This window comes from Saccostrea cucullata, unplaced genomic scaffold, assembly GCF_032062105.1.
Source record: "Saccostrea cucullata isolate Sc308-1 unplaced genomic scaffold, CSIRO_AGI_Scuc_v1 ctg1353, whole genome shotgun sequence".
Taxonomy (NCBI): Eukaryota; Metazoa; Mollusca; class Bivalvia; order Ostreida; family Ostreidae; genus Saccostrea; species Saccostrea cuccullata.
In genome coordinates this window covers 247010-262100 of record NW_026926626.1, presented here as the reverse complement: position 1 = coordinate 262100, position 15091 = coordinate 247010, and the positions used below count along the sequence as shown (strand labels likewise).

Here is a 15091-nt window from a genome sequence, read left to right as displayed (position 1 = left end):
TTTGATGAAATGCTTTAGAAATCATAATATAAGGATACATTAGAAGTATAGACAATACGACATGGTCAAAATAGCAAGATCTCACGCGCATGCACGTGCGCTGCACTCTGATTGGCTGAAACAAAAATCTCAATATCTTTTTTGTCTTTTGACGAAATGCTTTGAAATTTTGATTATAGCCATGCATTAGGATATCCTACAATATGATATATGGCAATTATCATGAAAACACGTGCATGCACGTGCGCTGCAATCTGATTGGCTTAAACTTTAAATAGCTATAACTCATTTGGATTTCAACCAAAGACGATGGGATTTGAAATATAGATAGATATTATGAACTACTACAAGAAGGTATGGTCACCATGCACATGGATACACGTGCATGTACGTGCGCTGCAATCTGATTGGCTGAAACTTTAAACAGCTATAACTCCCTTGGTTTCCAACCAAACAGGATGGGATTTGGAACATAGATAGATATAATGGACTACTACAAGAAAGGTATGGTCACCATGCACATGCGCACGTGCGTGTACGTGCGCTGCAATCTAATTGGCTGAAACTTTTAACAGGTATAACGCCCTTGGTTTTCAACTATATGGGGTGGGATTTAGAACATAGATAGATGTAATGATCTTCTACAAGAAGGTATGGTCACCGTGCTCATGTATGCACGTGCGTGCACGTGAAATGAACAAAATCAAAAATACACTTGAATGAGCGTATTTTTATAACTTTTGGATTTAATAATTTAATTTTTTGTTTATTAAAATATATGGATTGTGTAGACAAAATGATATGGTCATTACGCACAGGCATTCGCATAGGCACGCATGCAATGCTAAAATTTGAATGAACTTCGTACACTTCCAGGCAAATGTGAAAGTCTCAAAAACATAGAGTTTGTCTTATTTAATGAAGCTTACAGGTAATATGGCACAAAAAGAGAGTTGGGGAGCGTTTGGGGAACATCTGTAACGGTCCCCGTTACAATTAGCACTAGTTATGTTCCCCAAACGAAGTTGGGGAACATATTGTTTTTACTCTGTTTCTTATTATTATTATTTTTCTTCTTCTTCTTCCTGGAACTTTTTTGTCCGGGAATGATCTTGTAAACTATTCGTCCGATGTAGGTAAAACCTTTTTAGGGTTAGTAGACATGTTATGTAGATTTGCGGAATTAAGGTCATTTTGCGCGCACGTGCTTGCAAGAGCGTGCACGTGCAACACGTGAAATGACCAATATAATAGCTATAGCCACAACTGTTCTATTTTTAGATGAAATGCTTTGAAACTCATAATGTGAGGATATATTAGTAGTATAGACATGACGACATGGGGAAAATAGCAAGATCTCACGCGCATGCACGTGCACTTCGCTCTGATTGGCTGCAACTAAAGTCTCAATATCTTTCTTGTTTGTTGACGAAATCCTTTGAAATTTTGAACATAGCCATGTATTAGGATATCCTACAACATGAAATAAAGCAATTTTCATGAAAACACGTGCATGCACGTGCGCTGCAATCTGATTGGCTGAAACTTTAAACAGCTATATCTCCCTTGGTTTTCAACCAAACAGGATGGGATTTGGAACATAGATAGATATAATAGACTTCTACAAGAAGATATGGTCACCATGCACATGCACACACGTGTGTGTACATGTGCTGCAATCTGATTGGCTGAAACTTTAAACAGCTATAACTCTCTTAGTTTTCACCCAAACGGGGTGGAATTTAGAACATAGTTAGATGTAATGGACTTCTACAAGAAGGTATGGTCACCATGCTCATGTATGCACGTGCGTGCACGTGAAATGAGTAAAATCAAACATACACTTGAATGTGCGTATTTTATTAATAATTTTAGATTAAATACTTTTATATTCAGTGTATTAAAATATAGATTGTGCAGACAAGATGATAAGGTCATGACGCAAATGCATTCACATGTGCACGCGTGAAATGCTAAAGTTTAAATGATTTTTGTACACTTCTTTGTAAATGTTGTTAAAATCTCAGATGCATAGAGTTTGTCTTATTTAATGAAGCTTACAGGGAATATGGCACCAAAAGGGAGTTGGGGAGCGTTTGGGGAACATCTGTAACGGTTCCCGTTACAATTAGCACTAGTTATTATTATTATTCTTTTTTTTCTTCTTTGTTCTCCGGTACTTTTTTGTCCGCGAGTGTTCTCAGAAACTGTTCACCCAACTAAGCTAAAACCTTTTTAGGGTTAATAGGTGTGTAGTGTAGGTGTGCGGAACGAAGGTCATTTTGCGCGCATACGCATGCACGTGCGTGCGCGTGAAATGAGTGAAATGACCGATATACTTAATATCGCTATAACTTTTACATTTTTTAATTAAATGATTTGAAACTCATTATATAAAGATATATTAATAGTGTAGATAATATGACACTGTCAAATTAGCACGAAGACACGCGCATGCACGTGCACTTCGCTCTGATTGGCTGAAACAAAAATCTCAATATCTTTTCTGTTTTTTGACGAAATAATATGAAATTTAAAATATAGGCATACTTTAGGATGTTCTACAATGTTATGTATAAAAATTGTCATGAAAACACGCGCATGCACGTGCGCTGCAATCTGATTGGCTTAAACTTGAAATGGCTATAACTCCCTTATTTTTCAACCAAACAGGATGGGATTTAGAACATAGACAGATATAATAGACTCCTACAAGAAGGTATGGTCATCATGCACGTACGTGCATGTGCGCTTCGTTCTGATTGGCTGAAACAAAAATCTCAATATCTTTTTTGTTTTTTGACGAAATGCTATGAAATCTAAAATATATACATACTTTAGGATGTACTACAATATGATATATAACAATTGTCGTGAAAACACGCGCATGCACGTGTGCTGCAATCTTATTGGCTAAAACTGTAAATGGCTATAACTCCCTTGTTTTTCAACCAAACAGGATGGGATTTAGAACATAGACAGACATAATAGACTCCTACAAGAAGGTATAGTCCTCATGCACGTGCGTGCATGTGAAATGAGTAATATTAAAATACACTTAAATGAGTGTATTTCCTATTACTTCTGGATTAATTGATTTGTTATTAAGTGTATTAAAATATATATATAGTGTAGACAAGATGATGTGGTCATTACGCACATGCATTCAGATGAGCACGCGTGCAATGCTAAAATTTAAATACATTTTGTATTCTTCTGGGAAAACGTTGTTTAAGTCTAAATTGCATAAAGTGTGTCTTACTTAATAGCGCTTACAGGGAATACGGCACCCAAATGGAGTTGGGGAACGTTTGGGGAACATCTGTAACGGCCCCCGTTACAATTAGCCCTAGTTATGTTCCCCAAACGGAGTTTGGGAACATATTGTTTTTACTCTGTTTCTTATTATTATTATTATTATTTTTTTTCTTATTTGTTCTCCGGTACTTTTTTGTCCGCGAGTGTTCTCAGAAACTGTTCACCCAACTGACCTAAAACCTTTTTAGGGTTAATAGGTGTGTAGTGTAGGTGTGCGGAACGAAGGTCATTTTGCGCGCATACGCCTGCACGTGCGTGCGCGTGAAATGAGTGAATTGACTGATATACTTAATATAGCTATAACTTTTACATTTTTTGACGAAATGCTATGAAACTCATTACATAAGGATATATTAAAAGTGTTAATAACATGACACTGTCAAATTAGCACGAACTCACGTGCATGCACGTGCGCCTTGCTCTGATTGGCTGAAACAAAAATCTCAATATCTCTTTTGTTTTCCGACGAAATGCTTTGAAATTTTTAACATTGTCATGAATTAGGATATCCTACAATATGATATGGAAAAAAATTCATGAAATCACACGCATGCACGTGCGCTGCAATCTGATTGGCTGAAACTTTAAATGGCTATATCTCCTTTGTTTTTTGACGAAATGCTTTGAAATTTAAAACATAGTCATGCATTAGGACATCCTGCAATATGATATATAAAAAATTTGAAGAAATCACGCGCATGCACGTGTGCTGCAATCTGATTGGCTGAAACTTTAAATGGCTATATCTCCTTTGATTTTTGATGAAATGCTTTGAAATTTAAAACATAGTCATGCATTAGGATATTCTACAATATGACTTAGAAAAAAATTCTCGAAATCACGTGGATGCACGTGTGCTGCAATCTGATTGGCTGAAACTTGAAATGGCTATAATTCCCTTGGCTTTCAACCAAACAGGATGGGATTTAGAACATAGATAGATATATGGGCCTCTAACAAGAAGGTATAGTCATCTTGCACGTGCACGCACGTGCGTGCATTTGGAACGAGTGAAATTAAAAATACACTTGAATGAGTGATTTTTAATACTTTTGGACTAAATGCTTTAATATAAAGTATATTTAAATATATAGAAAGTGTAGACAAGATTATATGATCATTATGCACGTGCATTCACATGGGCACGCGTGCAATGTTAAAATTTGAATATAATTGGTATCCTTTTGGGAAAACGTTGTTAAAGTCAAAAATGCACAGATGTCTTATATAATAAGGCTTACAGGGAATATGGCACCAAAAGGGAGTAGGGGAGCGTTTGGGGAACATCTGTAACGGTTCCCGTTACAATTAGCCCTAGTTATTATTATTATTCTTTTTTCTTCTTATTTCTTCTCCGGTACTTTTTTGTCCGGAAGTGTTCTCAGAAACTGTTCACCAAACTAAGTTAAAACCTTTTTAGGGTTAGTAGGCATGTTGTGTAGATGTGCCGAACGAAGGTCATTTTGCGCGCATTCGCATGCACGTGTGGGCGCGTGCAATGAGTAAAATGACTGATATATTTAATATGGTTGTAACTTTTATATTTTTTGATAAAATGTTTTGAAATTCATTATATAAAGATATATAAGTTCTGTAGATAAGATGACGTGGTCAAATTTGCATGAACTCACGCGCATGCACGTGCGCTTTGCTCTGATTGGCTGAAACAGAAATCTCAATATCTTTTTTGTTTTATGATGAAATGCTTTGAAATTTATAACATAGACATGCATTAGGATGAACTATAATATGATATATAAAATTTTTCAAGAAATCACGCGCATGCACGTGTGCTGCAATCTGATTGGCTGAAACTTTAAATGAGTATAACTCCCTTGGTTTTCAACCAAACAGCATGGAATTTACAACATAGATAGACATAAAGGACTCCTACAGGATGGTATGGCCACCATTCACATGCATGCACGTGCGTGCATGTGCGCTTTGCTCTGATTGGCTGAAACAAAAATCTCAATATCTTTTCTGATTTTTTACAAAATGCTTTGAAATTTAAAACATAAGCATACTTTAAGATGTCCTACAATATGATATATAATAATTGTCATGAAAATACGCGCATGCACGTGCGCTGCAATCTGATTGGCTTAAACTTTAAATGGCTATAACTCCCTTGTTTTTCTACCAAACAGGATGGGATTAAGAACATAGACAGACATAATGGACTCCTACAAGAAGGTATGGTCATTCATGCACGTGCGTGCACGTGCAAATGAGTAAAATAGTGTAGACAAAATGATATCGTCATTACGCTCATGCAATCACATGCGCACGCCTGCATTGGTTAAATTTAAAATACTTTTGGGAAAACGTTGTTTACGTCTTAAATGCATAGATTTTGCCTTCTTTAATGAAACTTACAGGGAAAATGGCACGAGAAGGGAGTTGGGGAGCGTTTGGGGAACATCTGTAACGGTTCCCGTTACAATTAGCACTAGTTATTATTATTTTTCTTCCTGGGAAAATTTTGTCCGCGAGTGATCTTGTAAACTACACATCCGACTAAGGTAAAATGTTTTTAGGGTCAGTAGACATGTTATGTAGATTTGCCGAACAAAGGTCATTTTGCGCGCACGTGCTTGCAAGAGCGCGCACGTGCAACAGTGAAATGACCGATTTAATTGATATAGGCGTAACTTTTATAATTTTTGATGAAATGCTTTGAAACTCATAATGTAAGGATATATTAGTAATATAGACAAGATGACATGGTCAAAATAGCAAGATCTCACACACATGCACGTGCGCTGCAATCTGATTGGCTATCACTAAAGTCTCAATATCTTTCTTGTTTTTTGACGAAATCCTTTGAAATTTTGAACATAGCCATGCATTAGGATATCTTACAACATGATATATAGAAATTATCATGAAAACACGTGCATGCACGTGCGCTGAAATCTGATTGGCTGAAACTTGAAATGGCTATATCTCCTTTGTTTTTTGACGAAAAGCTTTGAAATTTAAAACACAGTCATGCATTAGAATATCTTACAATATGATATAGAAAAATTTTCATAAAATCACGCGATTGCACGTGCGCTGCAATCTGATTGGCTGAAACTTTAAATGGCTATATCTCCTTTGTTTTTTTACGAAATGGTTTGAAATTTAAAACATAGTCATGCATTAGGATATCCTACAATATGGCATTGAAAAATTTTCATGAAATCACGCGATTGCACGTGTGCTGCAATCTGATTGGCTGAAACTTTAAATGGCTATAACTCCCTTGGTTTTCATCCAAACAGGATGGGATTTAGAACATAGATAGATATAAGGGACTCCTACAAGAAGGTATGATCATCTTGCACATGCACACAGTTTGTCTTTTTTAATGAAGCTTACAGGGAATATGGCACCAAAAGGGAGTTGGGGAGCGTTTGGGGAACATCTGTAACGGTCTCCGTTACAATTAGCACTAGTTGATATATGTAATTGTCAAGTTTTTCAGGTAAGTCAAAAAAAATTTTCTCTGGGCTGCTCCCCCCCCCCCCCACACACACACTTTCAAAAGCAATGCTACGTACCTGCATTAGTTGACATGTATGCATTTAAAGATTGACATGTATGCATTTTATTAAAGATTAAATCATTAAATCATAAAAATATACAACCAATTGTTTTTATTAGGGCAAAACGGAGGGATAGGGGATACCTTTAAAAGATCTAAGTACATACATGGTCAGAATTTAATGCCTGTGTTTTGCACCAATCTTTTGCTTTTCTAGGTTTTAGCCGGTGTAAATAATAAAGACAGCAGAGAAACAACATATATTTTTACAAAAAAAATAAAGAAAGTTTATACATGTAAGCGTGACTGCCTCTTCCTTTTCCAGAGAGAGAGAGAGAGAGAGAGAGAGAGAGAGAGAGAGAGAACTTGATGAATGACCAGAAAAGAGGTTATGCCTTATATGCCTTATATTTTTTTTTTTAAATTACTTATCCAATAATACAATAACTATAAAAAGAAAATGTACTTGTATGTTGTCATGTAGCTCCGCTTTTCTGATTCTGCTAAATGTAAAATAGATTGTAAACAAGTTGCTTCAGTTGTATGTTATATTACATTTTTTATGCACAAAACTGGGATAAAATGGACTAAACTGATGAAGATGTATGTAAGTAATACAAATCGATGAAAATAATAGCTTAAATGAATTTTAAAAAACATATTTTAAAAAATTAGTCTTGAATCCAATCCAATCATGTTTTTAAAAAAGGAGAAGGGACACACCCACTAAAGAAAAACTGACTCAGATAGATATGTTTTTTAAAATAATAAGGAAAATAAAAACATTTTAAATTAAATCGTCTCCAAACCCAAAATTTTTTTTTACATTTATAGTAATACAAAACATGTATTCGCATATGGCTTTAGATGCTAGATTTGATCGCATACTCGCTACCCTAAGCGTAGCGAGTATGCGAGCGGATCAAAATTTAATTCGATTGTTTTAAGTAAATTCTTTAAAGAACTAAAGGGAGCTTACCCCCACCCCTACATTTACATATGATGTCTTCTTGTAGTGCTTCATTTACAAAAAAAGAAAAAGAAGAAAATGCCTAAGATGAAATTTACGACATCTTAACTTAGGATAATCCTAAGATGCTTTCGCTTTACAACCCAAGACGTATCTTAAGATGTGCCTAAGGTATGTCCTACGAAATATCCTAAGACACGTCTTAAGACATATCTTAGGAAATTTTTATAAGCATGCCTGCAGGTCTGTAGTACACAGATTTTTTTTTCTTCTGGAGCCCCCCCCCCCCTCTCCCCCACATGGAATACCGTTGCTATAAAGGCTTGTGTCAAGGTGCATTTGAATCCATATACATGTATATCAATTTTTTTTTTGCAGGCCTTAATAATACCGGTGAAGACTTGTTTTATCTTTTAAAAACCTACAACTAGTATGTATGAAGTTTTTAATTCAAGTTGTAAAGTTATCTGTAGATAACTTAACAACTTGAATTAAAAACTTGGGTATCAATTGTGCAAATGGATAAAAATTTATGCCTTGAAACCCTATGATTTAATGTTCTAAAATCAAAGTATGGGTCATGACCAATTAAAAAATCACGGGCAACAACTCATTTAAGGAAGATAACTCTTGATGAAAACTAAAATCTAAGGAAAATCACATAAATTGGCATCTAAGAAGTTTATTTCATAATAATGACAAAAAATTACTTTTTTATTGTAATCTTTATATAAAATTAAAGAATATCAAATAACAAAACATATTGGTAAGAGTTTTATTAAAAAAATTTACAAAATGGTCTTTTTTAAAAATAAACGTTCAAGTTCATAATGTCATTTGCAACATGCTTTTACCATGGAACATTAACAATCTGAAAGAGAAATATTTATAATTACACATAATTACACAATATACATTAGAAAGGTCAAAACACTTTTCCCTTCAATTATTTGACCACTTTTTTTTTTTTTTTACTTTTTTGCAAGTCAAAAATTATGAATGAATCTCATAACTCAATGAACAAAATTGATTTATATAAATGAAAATGGTTTGAAGTTCTGAAAATGTGAATTCATAATTATGTCTAGAATTTAAAAATGTACACAAAAGAATAAAAAAAAATTTAAACAGAAATATTAAAGTTAAAAATTGATAACGACAGTAAATTATATCAAAGCAGAGTGATAAACATTCCATACAGAATGACTTAGAAAATAAACTTCAAGATTTTAATGACACAATAAATAGTACTTGTGATATAAATGTAGATACTATAAGGACTCCGACAGTAATCTCATAAGGTATGTGTTACACTTAGTAGAGGATCCATAATACAGACCAACTTGTTTTAGATACAATTGATAAATTTATGTGGCAGCAAAAAATTCACACAGCTTTGGGACAATATTTTGTAGAACTTTAGATGCTCCAGTCACTCTAGGTTTGCCATCACTGGTTTTGGGAGAAAACATAAATTAATCAATTTTCATCTTTTCTGACAAAGCTATAGATCAGCTAAGATGAGAAAGTGCCATCGTCTCTGCCAGACTCCTCTTCATGAAACTTTACCAATCAGCACACACAAATACCCGTAGTTCTTTGATTTTTCAGCATTGAACACCTGTTGAAAATGAGAAATATTTTTGTACTACAAATGATTGTTTCATACAGATTGATAATGTACATGTGATTCATTAAAAGTTTGCAGCAGAGATTATTCCGTCCAACATGATAACATATACCCGGGGTAGTCTATTGCATGTAGTCAAATATTTTTCTTACACAGATTTTTGAGCAAATAGACAAATAAACATTTGATTTTAGAGCCACCAAATTTAAAATATATGTATCTACTAAATGATATAATAAAACTGTTCATACCTTCAAAATCCTTTTAAGTATTTTAATTGTAGATTTAATGTTGACGACACAATGAGGGTCTCCCACAAAAAGCTGTAGATTATAGCTACAAAAAGGATAGATACAATTATATTACATGTGATTAATTAGATGCATGATCATGTAAATCCTTTTTAAAAATTATATGCCTTATCCAAAATTTCATGGTTTCAGGTGAAAATTTAGATGAGGAATTAAGCTCCAATGTTTTATACTAGTTTTCAATGCAAAGCCACGCTCCCAAAGCGAGCTCAATAGACTAACATGTAAGAGCAGAGGAAATTCGGATTGAAATTTGTACATACGTCGACCCAATTTTTCTGTAAAACATTCCCAGAATTCCTGCACTACCCAATGTCCTTTGCGCGAATAAATCAATAAATAAATAAATAACGTAAGGAATTAAAGGCTTTCAGTTTATAGAAATCTTTAAAAGAAACAAAAGATAACTCTGCAATGTCTTTCGACCAAAATTGCAGTAGATCTTTAGTTTCAACCAGACGCTCGGCTATCTCCATAAGCTCCGATGAGCTCCATGACGTCAGGTGACGTCACAGCTAGTAGAGATGTCTCGTGCGTCTTGATGTTTGAAGTGGCTGATTAATTTTTAGAGTGTTTTGGATGGTACAACTGCGCTCGCCCCAACGGTCACACCGTAAAACATTATTTTTTACCAGGTCCAGTCCAAAGACTATTTCTACCTACGTAGCTATTAATAGTTACCTAGGTATTTAAAGCTATACCAAAAGTAGCTATTTTTACCTACTTTATATAATTTCTGCATTTTGCGACCATTAGACCAAACGGCGCAACATGGTGAATACCATATTTTTTGATACGGTCACACTAATGATGAATACGACAAAATTTTGGTCAAAAAATGATTACTTCCTGAATCGGCAATTTTACATTAGTTTCTATGCAAAATTGATAATTACGAAAAAAATCATTTTTTGGCCAAATTTTTGTCATATTCATCATCAGTGTGACAGTGTCAAGACATTTTGTGCTCACAATGTTGCGCCGTTCCTGCATTTTGCCACAAAATGCAAGTATAGCAGAAAGAAGGTAAAAATAGCTACTTTGGGTACATGTAGCTTTAAATACCTAGGTAGCTATTAATAGCTACGTAGGTAAAAATAGTCTTTGGACTGGACCTGTTTACTAGTTGTCAATGCCTAGATTAGATAGCATAAATTCCATAAACAAAATATATATAGATATAAATGCTTACCTGTTACAATCTGTGTATTGAGTATTGACACTGAAGTTCTGCATCCCTTTGGATTTTCTCAGCTTTTGGGAACACCGATGCCAACAGCAAGCAATTTCCGCACTGTATGTACAAAAACCACCTAACCAGAGTTTCACTCACATTTAATTGCTCTCTTGGAAAAGAATAATGGTCCGAAGTGACAATTTGAACGCAATCTGAGGCAATGAACATCAAACTCGATGACCCTCAGAGTCATCTTACGAACCCTTAGTCTCTTACTGGTTAAAATTAGGGTTATACCATAATGTTCAGCATTCCTCACAAATATGCATGGAATCACAAATAAGTTTATTTCACAAGTACGATCTCCTAAAGCACCTCGGCGCGCGTCAAATTATTGTTGAAGTTTTTTTACAGTCTTCGGACTATGCACTTCCTCTCTTCTGTGATTGGTAGAAATTGCATGATGAGAAAACTTTCAATTATTTCATTGGTTGAAATGCTGTTCAGGGCAAGGGAGATAACTTTCTGATGGTCTTATTTTCGTACGACTTAACAATTATTCAATATTTCCAATCTTAAAAAAATGACAAAACGAACAACAAAATCAGCAAAAATTAATTCTAAATAACAACATTTTTAGTAGCAATAACTACACAGGTCTCTTTATTTTCATCAAGTTGCAAATAAGATTTGATTTTTATTGCTTGCTGGCTTTACAATTTGCATTTATTCTTTTCCTCTTATTTGTTTGAAGAAGGTATAACATCTAACGGAATCGGCCGTGTTTGCTGAAGGTCTGGGTCAGTTTACGGAGATGACCGAGCGACAACCGCGGTAGGGCTAATTCCAGTAAAAATTTAATGTAGAAATATAAAAACAAGAAATTCAAAAGAATTATACAACTTGAAAGATGTAGATTAGTTTATTGTTTAAGGTTGTTGCTAAAGACGGTAAGCTTTTTTAAAAAGCTCTACTTGTGTCTTTTCTTTAACCGTTCCTTCCCAGTCCGACTTTTCATGGGCGCCGCCATCTTGAATTTTATAGTCTCGGAGACATCGTTTTATTTTAAAAGATGTACATTCAAACGTATTTAAACAACAAATTTGTCATCATTTTGTTGTTTTCTTTAATTATCTATCAATTGAAATAAAAATATTAGAATTGTGGCCTTTGATATTGACTCGAACTGAAAGAGCATTTTATTCCGTAAACTACCGAGATCAATCCGAAGTAAAAACTTCATTCAACGACTAGTTCTAGGTTTTTAAAAGATTCAACGACTAGCTAAATGTAAGTTCTTCATCTTTTTAAAATGCTTGTGCCATAGATTCAATGTTTAGTTCGTGTTTAAAAGTATGTGTACAAGATTAAAATTTGGATCCGGCAATGAACTCTCAATATCGCATCATCTCGGGTCTTTCTGTCAAATGCCGGAAAGCTAGTCGAAAAGGCCCGAGAAGTTGCAATTGGTGAAGCGGAGTCAGCTGAAGATTGCGGATTGAAACTCTCTAGAATTCTCGCGCATGCGTAGGTGGCGTATGCCCAGGGCATCCTGTTTAGCTTCGCTTATATATTTACTGCGTGGACCTCATGGTCCACGCAATAATCAGGAGTGCTCCTGCACATGAACTCCTGAACCTAGGTTGCACAATTTTTGGAAAGGCACACTTGCTTATCAAAATTACTTGATTAATACCAAGGAGCAATTTCAAACAATTCATTTTCAGTATATAAGTAGAGCCCCCCCCCCCCCGACATATATGGTATCCCTGACACAGGGGCCTTAAAATTCACAATTCTGGAAGAGGAGCCGATCATAACTATATAAATAGTTCATCTGCTTATTACTCAGAAGTGGAGAAAAAGATTTTAATAGATGTAATGTATTTTCACTAATAATCACTATAGAGCCACACCCTAACACCAGAACCCCTGACCCATGGGGACATAAACTTCATAATTATGGTAGAAACATTCTTGCTCATCATAACTATGTCCTTAATTAGTTTAATTTAATACTCAGAAGCAGAGAAGAAGATTTTCAAAAATTAAATGCATTTTCACTATATTCAATAGAGCCATGCCCTAACACCAGAACCCCTGACCCTGGGGCCATGAATTTCACAATTTTTGTAGAGACACTCTTGCTCATCTTAACTATGTACTTAGTTAGTTTATTTGATACTCAGGAACAGAGAAGAAGATTTTCGAAGATTTAATGTATTTTCACTATATAATCAATAGAGCCCCGCCCTAACACTAGAACCCCTGACCATTGGGCCATGAATTTCACAATTTTGGTAGAGACACTCTTGCTCATCTTAACTATGTACTTAGTTAGTTTATTTAATACTCAGGAACAGAGAAGAAGATTTTAAAAGATTTAATGCATTTTCACTATATAATCAATAGAGCCCCGCCCTAACACCAGAACCCCTGACCCTGGGGCCATGAATTTCACAATTTTGGTAGAGGACACAATGCTGATTACATATCATACAAACAGTTTGACTGCTTGAAGTCTAGGAGTAAAGAAGAAGATTTAAAGAAGATTTCAAGAATGCACTAATTTTAGTGGTTTTTGCCCCCACCCCCAGGCCCCAGGGGGGCAGGGACCATGAAATTCACAATTTTTGTTCCCCTTCACCCATAGATGCTATATGCCAAAATTGGTTGAAATTGCTTCAGCGGTTTCAGAGAAGAAGCTGAAAATGTTTAAATGTTAACGCACGACGCAGGACGGACGACGGACGACGACGGACAAAAACGGATAGCAATAGGTCACCTGAGTTTACTCAGGTGACCTAAAAAGTCATTAAAAAATACTTTAAAAGAAATTTTGATGTAGCTCTACAGTCCAGTATGACCTTCAGTTGCAAACACCTGTCAAATTATATACATTGAGAAAAGTGTTTGTCTCTTTTCGTAAAGAAACGCGGTTACATCGCTTTCCTGAACTGTTCAAACCCTACATAATACTTCTTTTAATTATACCTGTAATGGATATAATGGAACAACAATTTTTTTATGCTTATGACTAAAAAAAAGATTAGTAAGCCCTCTGAGGAGAAACAGTGATCCTAAAAATATCAAAATGCAGGAAGGTCTTCATCAAATCTCAGTTACATACCATAACAGTGAATAAATCCTAGTATTGAGATAAGACACGTCCACCACAGGACAGCCATTTTAAAAGAGGAAGTAAAATAAAAACAATCCTTGTCAAAATCATTCGACCAGAAAAGACTCAACGATGATTTAAAAGGCTGACTATCAAGGGGTGTTGCTAAAACGCGGAATGGAAAACGGAACGGAAAGCGGAACGGAACGGAAAACGGAATATATTATTTTGGATTAAATCACTTAAAATACACAAAATTTATCATAAACGATATATTTTGTACATATTCAATCCCCCACTATTAGATACAAGTTGATTTTATCATGCTCAGTCTGTTTTTTACGAAAATCGCTAACATATAGCAGTCACCTAGAAACGAATTTGAAAAGGGGGGATAAACGAACTTGAAAAGTATTTGACAAGCAATAACACAAAAAGAAACAATTGTTTGATTCGGGAGGGGGGGGGGATAAAACACAAAAAGAAAACAATTGTTTGATTCGGGAGGGGGGATAGGTTCCAATTCCAACATCTTTCAGTACTATTTTTTTTTACACTAACTTACTACATTAATTACATTCACAAAAAGTGTGAGGATGTCAACTTAAACGAACATTTCCGTAGTAAAAAGGTTATGACTGGGGGATCAAATATTTGATATCTAAATGAACCATGAAAGAGAAATAAAATGTAAAAAAAATTATTAAGATAATACGTTAAGGGCAAACCTTACGGCAAGCTCGAAGAAACATCTCTTATACACATTGGTTGTTAAAATTTTATTCAAAATAGAGACATTTTCTATATATTTAAATTCTGGAAAGACAAAGTTGAAAAACTTTCATGTCATTCAATGAAGTTAAATTTTGTTTGCGGTACATATGTGTGTATGTTGGGGGGGGGGGGGGGGGGGTATATGAATGACCCCGTAAAAAATGAGTTTGTTTTCCCACTCATTGGAAAGGTCTGAGAAGTTGTAATAGGTATGCCCCCCTTTTTGTGTCAAAAATATACATAAAGTTTAATAAATCA

General features: G+C 34.9%; 1 protein-coding gene across 1 annotated transcript in view; it reads right to left on the bottom strand.

Annotated features, from left to right (window-relative positions):
* LOC134272254 (uncharacterized) overlaps positions 1-14168 on the bottom strand; it is a 38371-nt gene extending 24203 nt beyond the window's left edge. The window contains exon 1 of the mRNA XM_062754503.1: positions 14069-14168. Coding sequence (XP_062610487.1) covers positions 14069-14071 — 3 coding nt within the window. The 5' untranslated portion in view covers positions 14072-14168. The remainder of the gene's footprint in view (positions 1-14068) is intronic.
* Between the last annotated feature and the right edge of the window lie 923 nt (positions 14169-15091).